This window comes from Pollachius pollachius (genome assembly GCF_949987615.1).
Source record: "Pollachius pollachius genome assembly, chromosome: 11".
Taxonomy (NCBI): domain Eukaryota; kingdom Metazoa; phylum Chordata; class Actinopteri; order Gadiformes; family Gadidae; genus Pollachius; species Pollachius pollachius.
Window position 1 is genome coordinate 9526354 of NC_136944.1, and position 26148 is coordinate 9552501.

The following is a 26148-nucleotide window of genomic DNA, read 5'->3' on the forward strand; positions in this document are numbered from 1 at the left end:
AGCTACCGAGACACCCACACACGCAAACATAAGCATTTCCCTTGAATGACACTGTATCTGAGGCATGCTGCCACGATTCATTCACAAGAGACACATCAACACAAGTGGATAAACGGGGGGGCAGCTTCAGTGAAGTCAGCAGGATGACGCCGACTCCCATACGCACCGCAACTTAAACATCTTTTTGTGGAAAAATATGAATGGGTCTAGTAACCGTGGCTGGCTCGCCCATTCACAGGCCTGCTTGTCAGGGGGCCGGTTGCCATCCCGTTGCCATGGAGAATAACCAACAATCTCCATAGTAACACTCCGCTGCCAATGGCAGGACCTTGCATGCCAAGAAGTGTGCAGAGCCTACTGGGAGCTAGAGACTTGTAGTGGCCCTTTTCTCCATTTTAACTCAGCAGTACAGTTTAAAAAAGAAAAGAAAATGCAGCTGTCCAAGTCCCTGGAAACACAGTTGTTGGATCAAATCACACGTGCACCCTGCCTTGTCCTCAGCTATGAAGTGTCCTTGTTGTGAGTTCAAATCAAAACGGTCCGCCTGCTTTAGTCTAAACCTCCACAGTCAGCTGCAGGCTGTTTGTGCTTTGCAGCACCAGGCGCGTTATTCCTCGTATCATCTGCAGATTGGTTGGCCCACTGATGGCAGCCGCTGCCTCATTTTAATCCACTTGAAGGGGAAATTCTTTTCTGCCCTTGACTTAAAAATAAATGTGTCCACGGGGGGAAAAAAATATTTGGATAATCTTACACCGACAAAGTATCTGTTCCAACAGACTTGCAACAAAGATTGACCCAGTAGTATTCGGAGTAGAAAGGGGTGAAAAGGGCCAGTGACCATGTTAACTGTGAAGGTGTAGACCCCTCTTGTGTAAGACATGTACACTACTAATACTGCACCATTCAAGAGGAGGGGTACCAGGTACTAGCCGGGCACTGCAGAGGAGAAGACTCTTCTGATGACATCACCATGGCAGGGTTGATGATGTCATGGCGGATCATCTCTCAGACTTCTAGTACTGGAACGGATCCGCAGGGACACAGCAGCCAGTGGAAATGTGTTGCAGCTTCATGGGAGCAAAACAAAACTCCCTGTATACTTTTAATGATCTTGCCTTGACCATAATGCTGGACTATATTACAGGGAACCAGTGTGCGGTTTTATAATGAAAATCTTGCAGGGAGTCTTTGGGAATTGAACGCCTCTCATCACCATGGAGACTGCCCTAGAGCTGGGATTGGAACGCAGACCATACCGCAAGCATCCACTGGTGAGGCGGCGCGCACAGCACAAGTAGACAGGAAACCCAACTGTCAGCAGAGTAACGTTTTGGGAGAACTGAGAATCTTCAATTGGACTTTTTTTTTTTTTTTTTTTTAAAGTGCCAAGCACAGCAGTGTTTAACTATGGCAAACCTTATGAGGCCATATGATAGACCTCAGATATTGTCGTGGTAACCTTCAAGTGGGGAAGGGGGGGGGAATTGAGTTGATGAGGGGATGTATTGACAAATGGGGAAGAAATAGGATCGTTTTCGTGATTCAAGTGTTTATTTTGATTGCTCGCTCTTGAGGAAAAAGGAGGATTCCTCAACGCAAAGGAACCGGCTCCTCATATCATCTATCCTCGCCTCCCCGTACTTGCTAACAGCTTAACAAAAACAAAAAAAAGACTCAAACTGATGCATGTCTCCGATCAGTCCATCTGTGTTCTAACAGCATGAGAGTCCGGTCTCTTTAGTGCAGTGTTCTAATCCCAGCCGGCTTCACCCCTTTAATTTTCTTTTTGAGTTGAACTCATTCTGTTCCATTTCCGGTTGGTTATTAAATGTTGCTTTGTGTTCAATAACAATGACTTTAGTGTCTGTAGCTTATTAATCAGTAATTGAACAAGGCGCGCGTGTGTGTGTGTGTGTGTGTTAGGGGACTTTGTATGGTGTGATTTCTGTGATCATACATTTACAGCATTTAAAAAAAAAAGAAGAAGCCGGGAAGTGTTAATCTTTTTATGTTCCTTTAATGCACAATGAAGTCTGAAAGGTTTTCGATTTTTATTCTCTAGTTTCTTGGAAAGACTACCATACTAGAAGAGGGGGACTGTTCCTGAAAGTATTTCTCAAAAATCCCTTGCTCAGCTAAAGGGAGTGTATCAATAAAATAGGATAAAACAATGCATTCAGTGTTCACGGCTACTTAAATCAAAAGGAAAGGTGGTTGACTGAAAACACATTGTTGAAGTGTCTGGTAAAATGTTGGGGGAGGAGTTTGCACTGAAACCTACCAGATCTTCTGGGCAGGACCCTGAAGACTGTTCACTGGCCCCAGGATCCCTCCGGGACCTGCTTATTATTTTGTAGGGTTATTTTTGACGAGCATCGAGGCTCCATGTTTTATTCAAATGGCTTTGAGTGTTGTGACATGATGTTACTGTGAATATGCCACTGAGGAAGTTGGCTGTTGGTTCTTTTTGTACAGATATATTTGTGAGACCAAGGAAGGAGGTTGAGGGAGTGGCTTAGTGGTCATATTCCTTGACAGTTAACTAAACTGCACAGATTTATGGCCATTATAATATGGGGTTGAGATTTGAAAAAAAGTGCTTGTCTTTAACCACTTTTCCACTGTAATCTCCAGCCCGTGTAGCTTGTCGACAACACTCATCCCTTTTAAACAACAATTTAATTGGTCTTCCCTTTTTGGGGGGACAATTGTCCTAATTGTATCCTCCCTTGGTTAATTTGTTTGCCTTATGAAATGCTTGCTTGTTGATTCAGGAATTGTATAGTCCTAATAGGCTTAGATAAAAGTACTAACCGCTTAGTTAGTCCAATATGTATACATAATAATCTTGTATCGTTCGGACTTAACAAATGGAGGTATGGTGTAACTGTTTTAAGCATTGCAGAACTAACAAACAAATCTTTTTTCACCCCCGTCTCTCATTGTGTATCTGCATTTTCCCTAATTGAGAGATGCGGTTATTCGTTGTACACCAAAATGCACACTCTTAATACCCTTCTTCTTCCTCCACATTTCATTGCCAAGATCTTAACCATTGATCATAACTCAGCCAGGTGTTGTACCAATGCAGATAACATGTCTGATTAAAAAAAGTAAATGTCTAAGTGGCTCAAGTGTTTCTTTTTGATCCATCACATAAACCATGTTCCATGGCTTGGTAGAACTGTAGCAATCCCTTTTCCGGAATTGAGACAGGAGGACAGTGCCAGACAGCTTCAGAGATCACCTACCAGTCTCACCTCGACGTAAACAAACACTTACATTACGTCCACTACAGTAGACGTAACGTCTACAATGGGTGCAAACCGCACTGCCGGACAGTAGCAATACCCCGTGGTAAATGTGTAAAATGTCATGAAGCACAACACCACCAGCATGTCTAGTGATATGGTTTCCATGGTGGCAAACTAGGGCCATAGTTAGTGTCAATCCCTGAGTGTTTGGTTTGTTTTTCCACCACACATGATGGAAAAAGTCAAAACACGCACAATTTATAGAATATGTAATAAATCTAAATATATATCACTCAATCTAAATCCTAAATCGAAATGCTTAATCTGAAGATAAATCGTATATATAAATTCAATCTTTATATCTAGATCCTATCCTAATTAGGGTATCTGTTGTATGTATTATGTATAGGATTTCGATTTAGAAATCAGATTTAGCCTTTAGATGTAGGATTTAGATTTAGATATAAGATTTAGATATAAAATGTAGATTTCAATTTTAGATTTCAATTTAACATATAATTCTAATTCTATGTATGTGGAAAAAGTGTGACATGTAAATTGCAGTGTACTTGAGAGATGTTTATTTGCTAAAGCTGTAAAAAGTCAAAGACAAAGACTGAGCAGCAAAAGTTTACAAACGACATCCCATAATTTACAGACCATATCAAGAGATGCCCTGATTGGTCAAAGTCAAGTTTTCAAACTCGAATCGTCAGCCAAGTAATGGTTATACTCACAGCAAGTCCTCATATATGTTTTAATTTTACTTCGAAAAGTCTTAATTATGAACCTATGAAACAGGAACGAATAATGCATATAAGTCACATAACCATAAATTATATAGTACTACAATTTCTGGTTCATTTTCGACAATATATATATATATATATATATATATATCTTAATGATATGGACGACTGTAAACAGCACCATTCGGATAGATATCCCTTTACCTTGACAAAGATTTTGTTACAGACATGGCTTGAAATGACCAGCAGAGGGTAGTGATACATTTTCAGGAGTCTACTATCTAATCATGTCATGTCAACTATTTCCGGGTTCATGGGTGATGTTTACCGGAAGAAACAATACAGCATGCTCCATGTGCAATATACTTGAGTGCATGGGACAGGCAAAATAATCTATAAGGTTTTCATTTAATACAACTTATTGCGTTTGCGATTTCGCCATATGGTTTTAACAGCTTATTTATAGTTTGGGAAGTGTAGATTGTAAGTCATGGAAGAAGTTATTAAGTTACCGCAGACGGATGAAAAACCTAAAATCAAGAAGAGGGTGCGCGTACCAGCATACAACCCAAAACAAGAGCTTATAAAAAGACAGAGAAACCTGAAGAATCTGACTGTTTTAGGGGAAAATGACGCATCTGTCAAACTATTGGAAGACCTCGTTTTCGGTGCAGAGGATGAGTTGGTTGAGAGACTAGTTGAGGTGGGCATTTTTCTTAATATTATCCAACCAGCACACAAAGATGGTATTCATTGATTAAACCACAGCGTTCGAAGTGTTTAACAGCTAGACTGTACTGCTCTGATTCATTGTCTCCCCTAATGTTAATACATCAGAATCTATTTTTAATTACACATAATAACCGAGCATATAACATGGGCATACAAGTCAATCTGTTGTTTTATAAACATGGTGTCATAGAACACAAACTATAAACATATCTGTCAAGATTCTTGTCAATGTCCGCAGTCATATAAGTTATTAACAGTATAACGGCTTAATAGCATTTTTTTTTACCCAATACAACAAGTACATTACACTTTCTGTAAAAACGTCTAATCTCCCCTGCTGGGCTTTAACAGGACAAGCAAGGGGCGTCATTATTAGATGACGATGATGAAGATGAAGGTGACTTGGACGACCCAGAAGTGGAGAGCGAGGCTCATCTAAAGGTTCCATCAGCCAAGAAAGCAGCCTGGGTCGATGACGATGACGAGCGCATGGAAGAGTATGTAGAATGTGGGCGATATGTGCCATAGGTTTTAATGGACATAATCAAAGCCTTGAGTTAGGCACTTTTCATGTAGTATCTCCTTTTGTGCGCTGTCTACTTATGAATTTCCCTGATTCATTTTACACTCTGTCAGGTTGTCAATATTGTAAACTTGGTTGTGCATTTTTTCAGAAATTCTTGGGAGTTACATTTTTAATGTATTTTTTGATTGTTCTCAGTCTCATGTGAAAGTTAATGTGATTGGCAGCAAATATTCATCGCAAACTTTCAGAGAAATAATGGAGCACCGACCGTGGGGGGTTTAATTCAAAAAGGTCATGGTCGGGGGGGATTTCTTTTTGTCTGTGCTGATGCCATAGGTACATTACTTCCAGCAAACAACTTCCAATTTCTCATCTTTATTCTAGGCCATCGTTGTTTGCATTGATTTGTGGATGTTGACTCTGAGAATTATTTCTAGAGACTTACGGACCTCTAGCAAAACTCAACTTAGTTGTTAAAAAGCAGATGCAGATTGCATTCAATGTTATTATGTCTGCTCTCGCCACCAGTCACCTCCAGTCCGTCCCTTAATACCTTCCCCTACCTTCCTCTATCCCTAGAGTGGACATGAACCATCGCTTCCGTAAGTACCTGACCAAAGGAGAGGCAGAGTCAAAGATGACAAAGCAGAAACTCCAGCAGAGGATGACGGAGCAGTGAGCACACACACACACACACACACACACACACACACACACACACACACACACACACACACACACACACACACACACACACACGTTCTCTCTTGTATATTTTGGAATTGTATTGTCCTCATCTCTGTTTGTTCCTCACTGCTCACGCCCTGTTGAAATTTGTTCCCTGTCTGTCTGACTTTCCCCCAGGTTTCAGAAGTCAATGGGAGGAAAGCCATCCTGGGCGGAGGTCAAAGTCAAGAAGAGCAAGAAAAAAGGTTCCCCCATTGCTGCATTCTTTTGAAGCTTTTTTCCTTATTAAACAAACAAGAGACTCAAGTTCGGCGTCATTCCATATTGATTCGTTAAGGCACAACATTATATCCTCACCATATACGTACACGAGAATATAACATCAATGTATCTTGTTCTACCACCATTTCAGGCGATGATAGCGAGGAGGATGAAGATGAGGATGATGATGATGACCTGCTGAGGAAGACTGGGAACTTTGTGGCGGCCTCTGAAACCCTTCCGTCGGGGACCCTACGGGTCAGTACTGTCTGTCTGTCTGTCTGTCTCGACAGGGCGGGAAGGGGTGAGCCCTCTCCCCTACCTCCTCTTTACCCGTGAATGCCTTCCTTCAACCATCTGGGCCTCAATGTGCGGGAGACAAAGGAAGGCTAAAAGCTGCCGCCACCTCCCTGAATCCATCCACAGGTTTGAAGCGGAGCTTGTCCCCAGCTTTTCGTTTCAACCTGCGCCAGCCTACCACCCTCCATATTCTCACCACTGTCTTACGGCCCTCCATTGAGATCATCCTGACCAGCTGCATCTCAGTTTGGTGCGCTTACTGCACAGCAGCAGGCCAGAAAGCCCTGCAGCAGGTCCACAAGCCGGCCCAGCATATCGCCGGTGCTCCGCTCCAAGCCAGCAAATGCATTTACCGGAAACACTGACAACGCCGTGTCAGCAGAGTTCCCAGCCCCGCGAGCCACGGACAAATCTCCCCAACTGCCCCCTGGGGGGCGCTACAGGAGCCTCAAAGCTTGTCCCATCAGGCTTGGAAACAGCGTCTAACCTCCAAGCTGTCACCGATCTAAACCAATTACTCTCTTTTTCACTGCTGCCTGGTTCACTTTGCATTTGCAGCTCTATTAAAGCTCTCTGTCTGCACAGTTGTGTTGTTTACAATGCCCTTTGCACAGCTCAATCACAGCTCTTTTTTGCAGTACTGCCATATTTACAATGCCATTTGCTCTATCACAAATTACCTAAATTGATTTTTTTAAATGCCATGTTTTTTTCTATTCCCCGCGTAGCCCTCCTTTCGTTAACATTTGTGCGTGCACATTGGGCTAATGACAAAGTTGAATTTAAAATGTTTGTCTTACTGATCTTGACAACTGAATGTGCTTGTGTGTCTCTGATCTTATCTTCCAAATGTGTCGTTTGTGTGTCTCTGATTGTGCTGAGCAGGTCAAGAAGTGTCTCCGCGCCAACGCTGCTCGTCCTTGCAGCGACCAGCTGACCACGGTCCAGTTCCACCCCTCGGCCCAGGTCGTCATGACGGCAGGACTGGACCAGTCCATCTCCCTCTTCCAGGTGCTTCCTCTCTCCCTCACTGTCTAGGGACTCCGCACCCCCAGCTTGGGGTTTGATTGCGTCACGCTCCTTTACGTTGTTGGACACTTTGTTGGGTCTTCTCTTTCATTCATGAGCGCTGATGATTAGTTTCCAGCGCACTAGGTTGAAGTTGTTTTTATTTGATTTTAAGTGAAGAGCTTCTATGGAAACCACGAGGTAAATCAATCTATATTAACTCCATCCTGTCTTGCCCCCCCTAACCCCCCAAGGTGGACGGGAGGACCAACCCGAAGATCCAGAGCATCCACCTGGAGCGCTTCCCCATCCACAAGGCCCAGTTCAGCCGCGACGGCGAGTCGGTGGTGGCCACCGGCGTCAAGAACAAGATGTTCTACATGTACGACATGATGGAGGGCCGCGTGGTGCCAGTCTTCTCCGTCAGGGGTGAGGAGGGCTTTTGTGTGGCTGTTAGGGGAGGAGGACCCCTGAGAACAGTTGTTCAGGTTCGCATCAACTGGCAGAGCATGACATGAACGCCACCAGGGTCAGGGGTTCAATTCCCGACTGAGTCCACCCTCGTTAAGAATGCATACACTCATCGTATGATAAGACACCCGGGATGAAACCTATTTTGGAACGGCAGGAGCTATTGAGGTGTGAGATGTACAAGCATGTACCTGTCTAGGGACTCACAGTTCTTTTCCCAGCTCAAAGGTACTGGGTTTGATTCCCCCCCCCCACATGTCAGCAGGCTAGTCCTTGAGAAAGATGTCTAACTACTACTGTCAATCTACGTGCTCATTAATTACATGTATTTGTAATCACTGATTGTCTTTTTGTAATCACTGAAACATAGTGACTCAAGTATGTGTTGTGCGCTCTTTCTCTCTGTGTGTCTCTCTCTCTCTGTTCCTGCAGGTCTGAAGCAAGCCAGTGTGAGAGAATTCTCTGTGTCTCCCGAGGGAGACTCTCTGCTGCTCTCCGGGAACGACGGATACCTGCACGTCCTGAAGCTCAAGGTGTGATGCCGCTCCGTCATGGGCCCAAGGCTTGAGGCGCTCTCCTAGTTTCTCCCTGTGCTACCATGTGTACTCTATTGCAGTAGTGATTTATGTGGACACAAAGTCATCAATTTAATTCACTTTATTGAACTCGACTGTACGTCAGAGGATGTACTTTGTAGCTCAACAATGTGGGCAGGACAAGATGAATTTCCATCTTTTCTTGTACATTGCATGCGATGATCGACTGACTCGCACCATCAAATGGTTTGTGTTCCCAAATGTTATTTCATGTTGATCGTTGAGAAGAAGCGTTACCAACCGTTGTCCTGTTTTGTGTGCATGCAGACAAAGGAAGTGGTTCAGAGTTTGAAAATCAACGGCTCTGTAAGCGGAGTTGCCTTTTCTCCCGACGGAAGCAACGTCTTCGCACAATCTGGTAGGTTCTGATTCCCACCTTTTGCTAGCATGAGGACAATCTCTCTCCCGGGGTCCTATCTCTCTGGTAGAAGCAACTCTGTGGTAGAACCATCTCTCTGTTAGAACCATCTCTCAGGTAGAACCATCTCTCTGGTAGAACCAGCTCTCAGGTAGGTGCACCTTTCCGGCAGGTCTGTAGATCTGGGCAACGTCCTTTTTTTGTTTACACAAACATCTGATCTTATTATTTGGTCAAAGTCCTTAAAGTAACAAATCTTTCAAAAAAAATCTATTTGATTACAGATCTTAATTTAGGTCGTCCATGTGTGTGTTGCATTGATTATTATGTGGTAATATAATGCTGATAGACAAACAATGTTAACGATAAAATTGTGTGTGTGTGTGTTGCGCAGAGGAAGGCGAGGTGTATGTGTGGGACATGCGCAGCAGTCGCTGTGTCAACAAGTTTGCAGATGATGGCTGTGTGAAGGGAACCAGCATCGCCACATCCAGGAATGGACAGTATCTGTCCTGCGGGTGGGTCACACTCACACAACCCCCCCAGGGCACACCCAGAATAATGCCTGAACTAAAGTCAGTAATGTGTTACATTTGTGTAATGTGTTAAACTATCTATCCAGCTCTCAGTCGGGGATGGTCAACGTCTACTCTCAGCAGGACTGCCTGACGTCAGCCAATCCCAGGCCTCTGAAGACGCTCATGAACCTGGTAACCCCTGTGACCTCTCTGGCCTTCAACCCCGCCTCTGAGATCCTCGCCATGGCCTCGCAAAGCGAGGACGAAGCCCTGCGTCTGGTGAGCCCATAAGGAAACGCCCCAAAAACTGCCCTTAGTTAAAGTTTGGTTGGTTGTAGTAATGTTGGTTGGTTTGTTATTGACTACAGTTGCTCTGGTAGAATGGCAAGGACCGGAAGCTGTCTTTCATTAGTTGGTATACAGTAGAGGTTAGGGATGGCTGCAATGAAAGAAATGAATGTGGATTTTTCTAACCCTAACCCTAACCCTAACCCTATTTGCTAATACAATAGTTTTTGTGTCCTCTGTGTGTCCAGGTCCACCTCCCCAGTTTGACAGTGTTCTCCAACTTCCCCATCCCCACGAAGAAGAAGTACATCCACCGCACCAGCTGCCTCGACTTCTCCCCACATAGTGGCTTCTTCTCATTGGCTAACAACAAGGGTGACGCCCAGCTGACACGGTTAGTCCCACCCTCTCCTTACAACGATAGGCCTGGAAAAACTCAAGCAGTGCATTTCAAGTGAAACGTGATGGAAAATAGAAAGTGTTTCAAAACTGTTTTTATGCAGGAATGCTTAGCTTTTATTAACTATAAGTATATTTGCTGCTGCATTAGTTAAATTATTATAAGAACGGTCATTTCTTGAAACTAAAAAGTTGTACCGAATAACTTGCACCAATACCAACATTGCATAACCTACCAAGAGTAAAACAACGTTCAACTTTCACATTATTCAGACTCTGACTGATTTCTCTCTCTGCTTGCTTTTCTCCAGGTTGCTGCACTACAAGGACTTTTAAAAAAAATGAGGATTGCGTAACACACAGTAACAGGACGCCAAAATTAGAAGCCTTTGGGATACAGATTGTTTGTTTGGCGTTTATGACAGATTACAAGTTGAAAGTGTTCCCTGAGAAACTGAACCAGTGTGTAGGTGTCCCGTAACTTGTAATTGGATATTCAGCACACAGTTTCAAAGTACAATGTTAAAGAGAACAATGGGTTTTATTGGCACTGGGTCAGAATCGCTTGGTAGACGAGACCTATGTACTGCTGGGCGCATATATGGATGGCTTCCATGTAAAAACTCTGTTGTTTTTGTTATTATTTTTACACATTATTGTATAAATGAAGTAAAATAACCACGGTATATCCATTCTAATCGACTGTTTCTTGTTTTTGTGGGCCCAGCTCCAATCCCTCCCCAAAAGTCCTTGTTGCGCTACAGATCAAATCAGTTTTGTACACCTACTACCAGTTGCTGGAGTTCACGTGGTGCTTTAAATGTAATTAATCAGTAATATAAAACTGCTAGTACAGGATCCACACTCACGCCAACTTAGAGAACGCTAATGGTGGTAATTGGCTGGATCCCAACATTGAGGGCGGTGAGTAGCAATATGTAGTATTGAATCCAATATAACCCATCCTATCATTTAGGAGACACTTTTATCTAAAAGAATTGTAACTTAAAGTGAAATTTGTGTAAGATGCATGTAGGGGATGAGGCATCTTGCTCAAGGATTCTCAGTCATCCTGAGACATTGGGGTTCAAACCCAGAACCTTGCGGCTAGGAGTAGACTCTTTATACATTACACTACCCAATGTCTTTGTTTTATATATATTTGTGGGCTTTTTGTGCCTTTTTGGAGTAGGAAAGGGTAGTGGGTTGAAGCAGAGAGGAAATGAAACGAAGCAAAGGACCAGAGCTGGGATTCAAACCTGGGTCGCTCCAAGGCGTACTGCCTAAATGGTTAGCGCCCTACCGGCTCAAGCCAACCCACCCATCCATATCTAAATTTGTATAATAAAACCAATGATCATACCCAAGAGTTTTTAAGGGTTGATACTTAGTGCGCCAAGTTAAATGTTCAGCAGATCTTGTGAAAGGCAGTTTGAATCACTCAGCATAGGAGATGGTATTTGCACCGGGGTGTTGTAAGGTGACAGAGAGGGGGGCTAACAGTCAAACTAAATCTATTTGACACAGTGCTTCCTATCCCTCTCACTCACACACACACACCTGCCCTAGGAATGTTCCCTTTCCTGTTGGTTGGTCGTAAGAATGGAAAGCATGTCCATCATGTCAAGACATCGGGCATAAAAACCAAATTGCCTTTAGGAACTGTTGAATACCAAATGGTTGTTTTAAAAAATATGAACGAGTGCAGTGCCTGAAACACGTATATTAAAAAGCCACAGGAATTTATCTATAGCAATTTATTCTATATCGATAGGATTCCTGAGGAAACATCGTGTGACTTCTCGTTCTCTCAACACTGTGCCTTGTTTCAAACTTGCCTGACAACTTTTTATCTATTTACCTTATACAAGCGGTCAGCCAATGCTAGTCTGCTCCCTGATTTGACACACCCTCTACTGTGGGATGGGAACTCATGAACACACGCATAAACAAGCAACACTCTTTAAGATCCGTGGGGCTAGACTGTTTCAGGTTGGCTTGAGGAAAACGACTTCCGATACACCCAGAGGAGAGACATTTAACACTTAAGGTAAATACAAATTCTTATCTTTATGGATTTCATTCAAGTTTGACAATATTTAGAAGACAATAAAAGTAGCTAAACACATGCAAACTAATAATATAACTTAAATAATAAACCAGTATGTAGCGTTCTGTAAAATTATATTTCATAACATTCAATTCCAATTAGAAATGTCATCTATACGTTGTCGTACAACATCCTTGTATTGTACTGCATTGAAAAGTCTTGTCATGTATTTTATAAATCGACACATACATTACCATCCTGTCTGGGAAGCCAAAAAACTAAACAAAAAGCCATGCAAACCTCCTGAGATGGAGAGCACATGGCGACCTTAGACTCAACATCTGATCATGAGGTGGAGGTAAATTGCCAAATCTATAGATTGTGATGGTCCCATTGTTAAGCCTATAGGATGAACATAACCAAAGATGAGTCAGTGGTAATTTATGTAGGTGAAGATAAATTGTACCTCGGCTCTGGAAGGACAGATGTTTGACTTGTAGTGCTACATCTCCATTAGTATCTGACCCATGTGAGCTGTCAATAAGCATGACTCTGGGAGACAATGTATACATCTCCAGAACCTGTTCTTATCATTTACATAGTTGCTTAATGATCACGTGTTTTGGTAGCAACCATTACACAATCACACACATTTTCATATCCTGGTAAACCATGTCAGCTGTTGTCCTCTTAGTAGGCCTACAGCCTACAGGCCTCTTAGTAGGCACTTTTATTGTAATACGTCTTACAATACTTCAGTGCATACATTTATTAGCATGGGTGCCAACCCTATTAGGAATCAAACCCCTAACCCCGGTGTTAATGCCAGGCTTAGGGGTTCATCCCTCAAAATAGTTTGCCAATGTATACCTTTCAGCAAAGCTTTACAAAAAATGACAACAGACGTTATGGTTATGTACTCTAATAGTACTCTACTAGTTATCTACTGTTGTAGCGGGTACCTCTGTTCCATACTGTTATTTACTTTTACATTTGTTTCTATACTGTTTCATGCTGTTCTTTAATGATAGGGTCCAACACATTTAATTACTGTTGTATAGGCCCTACACTGTTCTTCACTGTGCTAAAGGATGCTGCATTGCCAGTGTCCAATATGGTTTGATGCTGTTCATTACTTTTTTTACATACTGTTTAATACCGTGCAATACTGTTCACTAAAAACAGTCAAATGCTTTTGTGTCCTCCCCTATTCCATACTGTTCTATGGGGTCCCATACTGTTCCTTTCTTACTGTCCATCCTCAATTTAGCCTCGCAAGATGTATAGGTTTCTCATCACCCACCAGGGCTCATTGCACTAATCCATAACCTCAACAATTCCAAAAGAGCCTCTTAACAACAAGCAGGACACAAGTCAGCCGGCAAAGTGTATTATTATGTGTGCAGGAGAGAATGCTAAAGATATGATTACCAATAGAGACATTATAGTTTCAATGCTCCTCCATCATGCATGTGGGTCCACTTTATTTTTTCAATGGAAATTGTTGTTGTGCACAATGTGTAAACTGTAGGGGATTGGATTGCTGCCACATAGCGATCTTTCTAAAGAATGCAAAACAAAAAACAATGAGCCCTGTGTCATACGTGTGCCATTTAATTCCGGCATGCACAGGCGCAGTATTTATTTCCTACAGCAACTATGTGGTCTCTGATGGAGCAGCATGTGTAAACAAGTGTGTCATAGGGCAGATGGAACAGTCTAGTACAGACGAAATATGGGTCCCTTGAATCCACTAGAAAATCCCAAACTTCTGCTTTTCGAGAAGTAGCTTCAGACGAACCAGATGACGCTTTTGTTGTCCATGCTGTCAAAGTGTGAAAAGATGATTACAGACTTACTAAAGGTGTTAGACTGTGTGTGGAGAAGGACCTGCTCCTTCAAAACTTTATTTGAATTTATTTCTTTGTTTTTTACTTGATCCCCTCAGACTATAGGGTTAATCGGTTGAGGATAATGTAAGTCAGTTGACTAGAGCAGATGAGCCTTGATGGGGACTATGTAGTTAAAGGTACTACTGAGCAGGGCATTATCCCATTACAGGCCGAGTAATGCTGTGTGTTACAACACTGCAGGCATATGTATAGCTTGCAACTAAGAATTTTTATAATTTACAAAACGTTATGTTGGTCATGATAAATAGGGTATTAAACGAAAAGAAAATAAGGGCTAGAATACATTATAAAGGAGACTAAAGGAGATACATTATAAAGGAGACTTACATTATAAAAGGAGGCACATAATTGGTGTCTACTCCGGCAATGATTGGATGTTGTTCTTCCAGGCTTTTCTTGGAAGGCTTTTCTTCCAGTTATTATATGGACTTAAGTGGATCATCACGTTGCCATTCAAACACGTATGAATTCTGAGCTTTCTCCTATAAGCTTTACTTAACGCAGTGTAAAATATTTCGTCGTGTAATTGTCGGTGTGTATGAAGTTACTGGACAGATACCTTGACTGTCGTTGTCTGGTTGTTAAGTTTGGACTTAACAAACACATACACAATAAGTGTATCTGCTTTTTGTGGGAACCGTCACTCAACGTCTGAAATTGGAATGCAGGCGATCCAGCCATCACTCATATGAAAGGTCGAGACACAAACACGCACGCACGCAATTTCTCTCTCAATTGAAAGACACTTACATAGATCGTGCTCTATATGCATCGATCTATCAGATATATTTTGTTTGCAGATTGTTTAATAAACTCATCTAGGATGGATTCAATCCGGAGGTTTTTTTTTTACGTTGTTGGTTTCGATCTGACGAGCTGATCAGCTTAAAATGTAATTGGGCGCAGCTGGGTTAGGCCATGGACACTCGACCTGTTTACAACGGAACGGACGACCAAATCCAAATAGTAAGGAGTTATTTTTGCAATAAAACGATATAAAAAAGTGAAGCGTATAACTGTGGCACCCAATCCTAGCTCAGTGATCAATTGGAATCGTTTGATTGGACTTTATTTGAAACACACTAACCACACCACGTGCTGGTTACAGTAAAAAATAAATAAATAAAACAACACATACACACAAGCCGTCCGTCCACGTCCAACCAGTAAGATGCTATTTAACAAATAGCATCAAACAACAAAATGCAAATGCAAAATTGCAAATTGGTGGAATTCGCAGAGTAGCGTGTGCGCCACTCAAGTTTAGAACCGACATTAACTTTACAAACTTGGGTTCACTCTAATTCTCATCGTAGGCTTTTTGGTATTTCAGGTAGCTCGTGCACCATTGATAGCATCAAAATAATTGTTGGAAAACAAAGTCACCCTTAGCTGTTTTATTTTTTTGTCGTACAATGGTGCTGTGTCACGCTGAGTAGCCGGTTTGGACCGTTTTAATAGTCCTTTTGTGCTCCATTCGTTTGTATGTTGCGGTACAATTGCAGGTGGAATGTTGCCAAGCCTGAGTTTCAATGCACCAGCAAGTATTTTTAAAGTAGGCCTAACAATTTATAACCCTAAATACATTTCTTTAAGGTAAAGGGAAGCAACTCCAATTACATTATCACAGCAAAACTCTTTGGATTTATATTTGGAGCTTAGATGGTTGTATTATCTGTTTGGCTGGTTATCTGTCTTTCTTTTGTTTTATTTCAGGGAAAACACTAGAACATGATGAGCATGATATGGCATACCATCTTAATTGAAACAAATTAATTTGAACCTTAATCAAATGATTTAATACTTCTAGTGAAACAGCCTTTGTAACCTTTCGCACACTTGTTGTTTCAGTTGGCAGTTGACTATATCCAAGTACCGGGTAAATGGCAGATTACCTGATAATAGTTTAATGTTAGTTAATGTCTAAAATGCTATTTGGGAACATAATATGCACAATGCTGGTTGTACAATGTACGGAAATATCAACACTATTTCACAACTCCTAATTTGTATAAACTGTATGGCCCTAAAGTTAATGTCAGTCATTGTAAGTCATTTTCAAAAAATAACTTGGTAAAAGTTATCCTATATTTCGTTATCCTATATTTATTCCTCAAATGTGTTTTGTTGTTTTTAGATTATCTCTTTAGTTCACGGCAGCAGCTCAGATGGCAGAGGCACCGACAGATCCAAGCCTTGACATCTTCTCGGAGCAAGAGTTGACCTGCTCCATCTGCCTGGACGTGTTCACCGACCCCGTTTCCACACCCTGCGGACATAACTTCTGCCAGGTAGGCCTACCGCTGCTGCAGGTGGATGAAGGCCAAGGCGTAGGGCCCTCTTCTCATCGACGTGAAGTAGCCGCAGAGGGGAAGTCAGATGTTGTGGGTGAGGGTGTTTGGCTCCCAGCCAAAGCAGTGGGTTAGGTCCCCATGTCTTCCTCTTGAATAAAGCGTTTGCTAAGTTACTAAAGAATATGAACCGAAGTGTGATCTACTTCTAGTGAGATGTTGGGCGCTGGCAGTAGTTCTGTAACAAGTTTCTGGTCCTCATATTCCCGCCTTAGCATGAGAATCAAATATGTGCCGTGATATTTGATGGAAACTCAACAGAAGACTGACAATTGGTACTGCTCTGGAGGCAAAGGATCTAGGCTAGAATCATTTATAACTTGAAATGAGGGTGTCGGCAGCTCTTTGCGATTGTCAAAAGGAACAATCATTTTATCAATAATTGTTGTTGCCTAACAGTGAGGTCAATTACTTAAACCCACACTTCTAGTGTGCCATTAGACACCATTCAGTAGTCTTGGGCTATGGTTAGGGGCTGTGGTCAGCTCCCCGATGTTGTAATCCTGCCACGTCACATGGCTCCCTCTCTCCTTCCCCAGGCCTGCATCGGGGGTTACTGGGCCTCCAGTCGCGTGTGCAGCTGTCCACTCTGCAAAAGACAGTTTGATGAGCGGCCCCTCCTCAACATCAACAGAGTGTTTGCCCTCATCGCGGATAAATACAAGCACTCCCGCTACGGAACGCCGCTAAAGACGGGGCTGCCCACGGCCGCCGGCGGAGACGAAGAGCAAGCAGGGACGTGCGTCTACGCCGCCACTAACCCGTTTGCGCCACCGGACCCGGGCGCGGTGGTGAATTGCGACATTTGCACCGGGTTGAAGCGGGCGGCCGTGAGCTCGTGCCTCGTGTGCACGGCGGCCTACTGCGATGAGCACGTGCAGCCGCACCTGACGTCTGCGTTCTACGCCTCCCACAACCTGCTGGACCCCCAGGAGGCACTGCGTGGACGCACCTGCGCCGAACACAAGCACCTGCTGGAGGTGAGGACGGACGGACGGAGACGACGGTGCCCCGCGAGAGGTTACTCGGCAGAAACGATCTGTCCCGATGATGCAAAGCTCCTGGGTTCTGGTTCTGAACGCGATTGAAGCTCTGTGGTCATCATTGGGTGGGGCAAAGCCATCGCAAAATGTTAAACTACTGACATGACCTACGTACAAGACACTCATAACACCACCCCACGTGTTTCTAGTGCAATTTTTATGGTTGTTTTCAAAAGTTTTAATGCCAAGAAACCCACTGAAATTCATTTGAATGAAATGGACCACAAACCATTTATTCCTCTATATGTTGGTGCTTTTTTGTTTTCACCACAACGTCGACCTAATTAAATCCCCTTTTGACCTTGTAACATCAGGTGTACTGTAGGACGTGCCAGAGCTGTGTTTGTGGCATCTGTGTCTTGGGGGAGCATCGCACCCACCAGACGGTCTCCGTTCAGACGGAGAGACTTCACAAACAGGTGGGAGAGGGAGCGAGAAAATAAAAGAATGCAAGTGAATGTGATGGAGGATATGGCGCATAAAGGCCTAATATTGAATGATTTATAGTTTAAACATTGTTGCATGTAATGGATACCTAAGTCACTTTGACACTTATGCATCCAACAATGTATAGTGCCATATACTGTCAATAATGTTTATGAAGATGGATGAAGAATTACTATTTTCAATGTGTACCCATGTCAATTAATTTATAGTCTTTTGGATGATTGTATTCTATTTTTAATGCTCTTATTCATGTCTTGTTGTTGTTGTATCTTATTAAGTTTATAGTTGCTGCAGTAGTCAATTGATGGTGTGAAATGGCAGTTAATACATGTCAGACTATGGTTCTCTCCATTCATCCGTCCGCCTGTCCGTCTACCTCTTTATCTAGAAACTGTTATCCAGGTCTGAGTTGGAGATCGTGAACCGCATTGAGGGGAAGAATCTTCGTCTGATGGGGCTGAAACAGCAGCTCCATGTCGTCACGGTAGGGCGCACTCTCCTCCCTTACCTTCAGAAGACGATATGTATTGGCCTGGTAACCACAAGAATCTGCAAGCGCGTATTTGATTTGCTCTGGCATATGAGTCTAGCCCCCCCCCCCTTCTCAGACGCATTTCCCGCAGACTTTGACCGCGTAGAGGACGGCCCGTATGGGAACACCGTTGAGATGGTTGGCGATTATGTGTCACCATTTCGTTGCTCTGGTCGGGTGTACGTCGATCCAAGGGCCTTTTGGTCGGCTTGATTATGCCTCTTGGTAATCAGAAAATTAACTGAGGTTGTAGACTAATGCACTTGGCGAATTGGTCTAGCTATGTCAGGCTAAATATGTCTTTGAATGACTAAATGTCTCATTGTTATGGTGGATTATTTATTCTTAGAATCTACTACCTTCCGGCTTGTGAGTAAAACTCCCTGACCACTAGACTAGACGATCTTGCCCCGCTATCATGATACCAGCCATGGCTTCTTATATGCAAGTGATCAGGCATACATTAGCTGTGTTTGAAATCGTTTCCTATTCACTCACTCCCTCACTATTCCCTATATAGTGTTCATGATATAGTGCCCTATATAGGGACCGATCAAACGAGAATTCGTACACTACGCTGAACATTTTCGAAACGTCATTTTAACGTCAAATGAACCACTGAGAATTCGACCACTGCTACAAAAATGGCGAGCACCCTATATAGTGCACTATATCCGTGATGGGGAACGATTTCGAACACAGCCATTGTCTGTAGCCTGTGTTGAGCTTGAGTCCTTATGAACGGCCGCTTGTCAATCGCAGAACTACGCCCACGGAGAACAGGCAGAGGTGGAGCAGCTCCTTTCCGAGCTGTCCGAGTCCACGGAGAGCATCCGGGCCCTCCTGCTGGGCAGGATGCAGACCAAGAGGGACGCCGTGGTGACCAAGGGGGAGGGGCTGGTGGGCCGCTTGGAGGCGGAGCTAAGCCAGCTGGTGGAGAGGAGGGCCCTGATGGACACCCAGGCCACCAGCCAAGACCACATTAGATTCCTGCAGGTAGGAAACCCACACCCCACACCAGGTCCATCTAGGAAAGGTTTACCTTGAGGGGGGGGCTATACCGTCTGCATGGGGATCTTCCACGGCGGGTTTGCAGAGTGACTACAGGGGTGTCCCATGAAATGATTTGATCCCAAACGTATTTTTTTTCCAAAAATTAAAATATGTGCTTATGATGTGTGTATGCAATGCCAAGCCATTGTGCCACCTTTTTTACATGGCACTATCGGCCGCGCTACACATTATTATTGGCCTAGTTTGAAAAGTAATTGTATACAATATGTTATAGGAGGTCCCTCCACCGCTCACCATGGAGGGATTAGAAACAGTGGAGGTTCAGCCCCACTCAATATGGTTAACAATCGCCCCCTGCTGTACACAGCAATAAGGATCTGATGGACTGACACACCATGACGATCTTTTACCACCTATTTTTAAATTTTTCTTTGAAAGTCTTCAAAATGGAATCCCTGTCCATCCAAAGCGCTATAAATGCTTGTGTTGATGGCTGCTTTGTAGAGAAACCGTGCCTTGCCTTGCTACCGCTTACTTTTCATGGGTGTTTATTTTCCAAGGGGTTGTTCAGCAGTTATCTTGCATGGCCACTGCTATAATCTCCTAGGGTTGTTTAATTTGCTAAACACTGTATGCAAAGCACAATCTGGCTCAGAGCCATCGAACCCGGACCATATGCATACAATAACTTTTCCATTGTGTGTGTTTGTGTGCGTGTGTGTGCGTGCGTGCGTGTGTGTGTGTGTGGTGCAGAATTTCGACCAGACCATGGCTCCTCTGGCCGTGGCCTCGGCCCCGCCGGCAGAGGCGGAGTCCCAGCTGTCTCTGCACTTCAACCTGACGGACATAAAGAGCGCCCTGACGGATGTGAGGGAGAGGATGGACGAGATCCGCACGGGGAACACCCGCTCCAGAGGCTCCGTGGGATCCAGTAATGCACTCATTCATTAATGAATTCGTCGGTTTCGCTATTTAGGCGCTTTCTTGGCCTTTTAACGTCAGTGCTGTGGACCTCTGGCGTTCACCTCGCTATGAAGCATTCACGTCTGTGTGTGTGTGTGTGTGTGTGTGTGTGTGTGTGTGTGTGTGTGTGTGTGTGTCCCTGCTTCCAGTCTCCTCCGGGGAGAGGGATATGAGTGACGGAATGTCCAGCTATAGAGGAAGCAACACCAGTCTGAGGGCCAGCCAGTGGTCTCTGAAAGGTAAGCTAGACCGCCACCAAACTCTATTTCAATTAACAGCAAACGACAGTTTTACCAACTTAACTTGCTACATTGTGGCAAGGGCTAGTTCTAATGAGGTCATTTGTATGGAAAATATCTCACTTCAACTCCAACTCTTTCTCTTCCAGATGTGAAGAAGATCAAGGCCGGAGCAGGTGTGTGTCAGTCTGTGTCTTTAAAGGCATTACTTTTGCATTTTCACAAATAGTCAGTGGTGGCTGGTGATTCAATTTGTGGGTGAGGCGCAGTCAGGGATGGGGGGGTTCAGGGGATGGCCATAACCCCAAAAATCATTCAGATTTCATAGCCTACATCCTGACTTGCAGGGCCTTGGCAAGCTTGCACTGCATATACAGGCCTACTTTATCTCTTTATACTTTATTGGTGTTATTCTGATGTTTAGGCAAACCTTGATCACTCTGCGATAGCATCCATTTTTTGCGAGTCTCAAGGTCTATTTAATATGCAGTTAGAAAATCGATGACAGTTGCTTCATTTGGTTTATATGCAATAGGCTGAGAGAATAGATTAATGTGTAACCTACTTGCTCCTTTTAAGTATAACATTGCTTGGGGACTCCAATTCCTCCGCTGGAAAGGGGGAAGGGTGGTGGCTATCCATCTCTTCTCTGCAAGTAGTTGTGTGGCACAAGTGCTGCAGATGGAGGTAGCCTATTTGATTGATTCGCTGAATTGTCCAATCATGTGGTGACAAATAATAGGAAAAACAATGCCATTGTTCTAGGCGCACAGAGGTGCGAACTAAAAACGCCAATGAAAAGCTGTCTCTGCTTGAAAGGCGGCCAAAAGATTGGCAGCTCACATAGACGTTGTGGTTACCGGCTCCCGTGAAGCAGGGCTTTCTCCCAAACTACGAATAAGCAGCCTGTCCCAAAGAATTGACATTCAGACGGATTTAAATGGTTGCTGGCAGTGGCAAGTACGGTCTATCACACACTTAAACGAGGATAAGCGCTGTGTATTTCTGTTGATATATTTCGTATTTGTAATGGTTGATTCATAGTCGGCAGATATATTCGAGTGAATACTTCACGGAGTGGTGGCGCCCACCGCCCTCTATTGATCCGCTGCCACTGGTCTGTAGCGTAATATGTTTTAGATGCCTTGGATTAATAGTGGTACATGAGCTGTTGACCACAGCATTATGTTCTGTTTCAGGCCTCAGAAAGATCCTACCCTACATGGGTGAGTATTGCCGTTGGTTATCCACCAAGTCTTATTCTTAAAAACGTACTGTCAAAACTGTTTATAGTTTTCACTTTTAACAGTTGTTTGTATTAGAATTGGGCCTACCAAGTGGCTGGGTGGCCCAACACACAAGTGTGCATTAAGTGCCTTGTAGGGACCCAGCTTGGGTCCCGCCTGTGGTCCTATGCTCCATGTTATTCTCTCTCTTCTCAAACCTTACCCAGCCAAAATGACTGGCTCCATCAACAATGAACACCAAAACACATAAAGCAAATGCTTAGTGGGCAGACTTATGAATATCAATGTTGACTTTCTATCTACAGAGGATGTGACGCTGAACCCGGTGACGGCGTACCCCTTCCTAGTGCTCTCTGAAGACCGGAAGCAGGTGAAGAGGGGGGAGAAGCTACAGTTCTATAGGAACAACCAGCAACGCTTTGACATCTGGTCCTGCATTCTCGCCAAGGAGGGCTACGACACTGGACGCCACTACTGGGAGGTAAAAGGGCCCAGAGGTCAGAGGTCAGGCTTGGAGCCAGGGGTACCAGACTAACTGATGAGGGTTATTGTTGTTGAAGGTCCGGGCACTGCTTGTTTGCTTAGTTTTTTTTGGGATAAGGATAATGCATTGGTTAGGACGTATGACTCCTACCCGAAGGTACTTGCTTTTCTAGTTGCAGTTTGGCTGAAAGTGTTAATGACTAAATTGTTAATGGTAGTACTCTGCATCTGCTCTATTGTCCAAGTGCAATTGGGGCGAGTTTCAGTTCATGACGAACAAGAATCCCACCGTTATTTTTTTTCCTACCTTAATTGCCTGAAGACCCGCCCCTACTCTGCCTCAGGTTGGCTAAACATTACCCAACATCACTCCAAATGCCTTAACCTAAACAGTCAGGGATGTGTCTTACAGCAAGTGCGCCATGAAAACCAATAACTGCTTGTGCAGCCACATTTAGGAAATAAATGAGACTTCCCAGTCTCATTTATTTATTTTTTCTTAAACAAATTGCCCAGTAGGCTATATTTTCTCTCATGCAGGCATTTTTGTTGAAGGAGGGGAATGGGTCTGCGCTTTAATCTCCATGGGCATGAGGTTCCAAACCCAAAGGTCTCATGAATCCGATTTTGGATTAAAATCTAAAGTCTGATAGCAGAAAGTTAACAGGCCTATCACTGTAATTTTTTGTTCGGAACAATCATAGTGCTAGAGGCAAGGATCTGTAAACGCATAATTGGCTATTAACAGCGATCACAAACTCGGCCAGCACTAGTTATCAACACATGGCCACTGTAGAAAGACTTATATCGTTTATCTCCTTGAAATGAAACAAGGTGTAACTCTGCTCCTTTCAGTTTTGGTGTTCCGGTCAAGGCTCTGTGCCATCTCCCCTAAGTAGTTCTGCTATAGCGTGGAAAGACTGCTGGATGGGAGATTCTCCTCTCCCTAACCGTGTTACCCATTCCTGTCCTCTCTCGCCCCAGGTGAGCGTTGGGGATGGTAAGGACTGGAAACTGGGGGTTGTTTCAGAGTCGGCCCAGAGGAAGGGCCTGTTTGACATGAGTCCCTCCAGTGGCTACTACGCCCTCTGGTGGAGCGGAAGTCAACTCCGTGCCCTCACAACTCCTCCACTTACTAAGGTCAGTTGCACAACTGAATTGACGTAAGGTGTACTGTAACTTGTTAACATTGTACTTATGATTGTCTCTCTCCATCTGTTTGTCCAAAACAGATGGTAATAATACTATTAATTTATGGTATGGAAGAGACAATGCTGCCTGTATTCTGTGTTCCTCTTGATCAACCTTATTAAACATTGGTCCCACAGGTGAAAATATCGTCCAAGTTACGCAAGGTGGGAGTGTTCCTGAGTTTGGAGGAGGGCCAGGTGTCCTTCTACAATACCAAGACGGGCTCGGAACTCTACACCTTCAGGGGGTCAGAGTTCACCGAAAGGATGTACCCGTTGCTAGGCACGGGCGATAAAGAAGTCCCTCTAGTGCTCTTGACCGTCCAATGAAATAAGGGCCAAATTGTCGCGGGGATATACTTCTTCTTTTAAGGTTGGCTGACCAAGCGGTTTTGTCCTTCAGTGAATAAAACAATAAAGACAAGTTTGAAGATTGTGTTTGTTTATTTATTTGAGGATTTAGGGGCAGGATTTGAATGGCTCCCAAAGACTATTATTTACCGAGGATGACGCTTAAATCAAATAATGGTTTAGGACAGACGGAGAAGTAAGGCTTGTTTGATATTGAGACTACATTAAAGGGTTGAGCAGTGGGTCATAATGAAACTGGGCCGTCATAGCCACACATTACTATATATATTATATTGCTATAGATAAATATAAAATGAGGAAAAATAACATTGATATTGTCAAAGCAATTGTGGCTTGTCTTATTTTGAAACAGTCTGCTTCCTGTGGCAAGTTCCTGTTTTTCTGTCATTGCTGTTTGTGTTCCAATATATTGTTCGTAAGTAGGCTGCTAACTTCCGGCCATCAAAAGTTAAGAGGAATGGGTCCTTTCTCAATTTATGAGAAATATTATTTTTTTTCCAATGATTTACTGGCTGCTTAAAAACAATGTGGTTATGCGTTATAAAGTTGTTCTAAACTGACCCAAGTGTTTGTTTTTCTTGGTATGAGTTTCAGGGATGCTTTGATGTCCTCTAATTTGACTTTGTTATTAGTATAATGACCACAAAACAAATCAAGGTGCATTGTGGTCAAAAGAACACCCTTAATATTTGGACTTGAAAGGATGACAATCATTAACGTGTCCTGAGGTGCAAAACGCTAAACATTGTGAGAAATCATGTCTGTCTCTGCAAAATCCAACAAAGAAATGGACTTTGAACCAATAAAATCCAACACTGAAATGGTGCGAATAAAAAAATGTGAGTGCCACTAAGTCAGACACCAAACTACATCAGTCTTTTAGAATGATAACCATCTAAGAATTTGTTTTTGTTTTAGACAATGTCACATTTACTCTGTTCTGGGTAATGTGGTCCAACGGTGTGTCATGACATGGTTAATACCTTCTACTGAAACTACAGATTGACTTTAAGCCAAGTGTCCTGCTGTATCAATGTTGCCTCAAATGGTTTCAGCCACAACAAAACAAACAAAACAGGTTTCTGTGCTTGGTTCAGGTAGTCACAAACAATTGGATTTTAATGCTTCCAATGCATAAATCCTTAATTATCCATTCCCATGTTAAATGTGTATGATATGGTAATACATATACACATCCATTGTGGCCGACTTGGTGCTATATTATTGGTTTCACTATTTTCTACGCAAATGCATTTGGCAAAGCTCTTTACGTGAACCAGCAAGGGATATTTGTAACATGAGCATCACTATAGACCCTGGCAAGTTGGCAAAACCATGCCCTTAGTGGAGGATGATCAGAGACCCAGCGCTTTCGAGTATTTCCATGGAGACACTACAGGTATTACGGCAGCAGTACTAATACAACATGCACAGGTTTGACTTGAGCTTAAAATAGGCGCTAGAACAGAAAAAGGCACAATTTTACCCAATTCCCTTCAAGTATGGTTGATTAAAATCCTCTTTTATAAGAGTTATTCAACTAGGTTGCGGTGCACTTTCATCTAGTTTACTGTGAACTTTCATAATGTCCTTTCAATGTTATCTGCCAACGTGGTCTTATTTAAACACATGACACACATAACTACCAAAATAAATACATGTTTCTTATCACTGTGTTCTAGGGCTGTGTCCGGTAGTGCCTACATGGATGTTACAATATGTATAATCATTCAAGTTCATATTTTATTTAACATAATTCATATTGCAGTCAATGTGAACAGCTGGGGTTTCAATATACACATTAGTATTGTAACATTTTAAGCCCCTCCCCATTGAATGACCACACCCACCCCACCCCTACTCATATAATTCCAACCTCCACGGTAAACTGCCCTGGTCCCACCCACACCCAAAAAACAACAACAGTGAAACAAATATGTCTCCATTCCCACAGAACTCCTGTTATTATGACATTACTGCTCTTGCCCGTCTGTCATCCTCCCCCTTTGAGCCTGCAGCCTGTGTGTGTAAAAGCATTTATTTTGCACATGTGATCATGTTGAGTGTGTAGCAGCAAGTGCAGATCTCAATTGGCTGTTATTGGTGTGTGTGTGTGTGTGTGTGTGTGTGTACAGAGTGAATTAAGTTTTGCCT

The 26148-nt window shown here is 43.3% G+C and overlaps 3 protein-coding genes across 3 annotated transcripts in view; all 3 read left to right on the plus strand.

Annotated features, from left to right (window-relative positions):
• Positions 1 to 1404, plus strand: part of LOC307083346 (WAS/WASL-interacting protein family member 2-like) — an 8220-nt gene extending 6816 nt beyond the window's left edge. The window contains exon 8 of the mRNA XM_079747199.1: positions 1 to 1404. This exon is cut by the window's left edge and continues 242 nt beyond it. The gene's annotated coding sequence lies outside the window, so the exon portion shown is untranslated.
• A 2950-nt stretch (positions 1405 to 4354) lies between these two features.
• Positions 4355 to 10830, plus strand: utp18 (UTP18 small subunit processome component). Its single transcript, XM_079746289.1, has 13 exons — positions 4355 to 4709; positions 5090 to 5235; positions 5844 to 5939; positions 6129 to 6196; positions 6364 to 6470; positions 7398 to 7523; positions 7775 to 7949; positions 8424 to 8524; positions 8855 to 8945; positions 9340 to 9463; positions 9568 to 9742; positions 10000 to 10145; positions 10462 to 10830. The coding sequence occupies exons 1-13, from the start codon at positions 4497 to 4499 to the stop codon at positions 10484 to 10486; spliced, it is 1593 nt and encodes a 530-aa protein (XP_079602415.1). The 5' UTR covers positions 4355 to 4496; the 3' UTR covers positions 10487 to 10830.
• A 1238-nt stretch (positions 10831 to 12068) lies between these two features.
• On the plus strand, positions 12069 to 24555 carry btr30 (bloodthirsty-related gene family, member 30). The gene is made up of 13 exons (XM_079746725.1): positions 12069 to 12200; positions 16251 to 16404; positions 17004 to 17444; positions 17822 to 17926; positions 18343 to 18438; positions 19249 to 19482; positions 20254 to 20431; positions 20613 to 20702; positions 20852 to 20878; positions 21902 to 21928; positions 22255 to 22430; positions 23417 to 23572; positions 23761 to 24555. The coding sequence occupies exons 2-13, from the start codon at positions 16282 to 16284 to the stop codon at positions 23950 to 23952; spliced, it is 1845 nt and encodes a 614-aa protein (XP_079602851.1). The 5' UTR covers positions 12069 to 12200; positions 16251 to 16281; the 3' UTR covers positions 23953 to 24555.
• The last annotated feature ends 1593 nt before the right edge of the window (positions 24556 to 26148 follow it).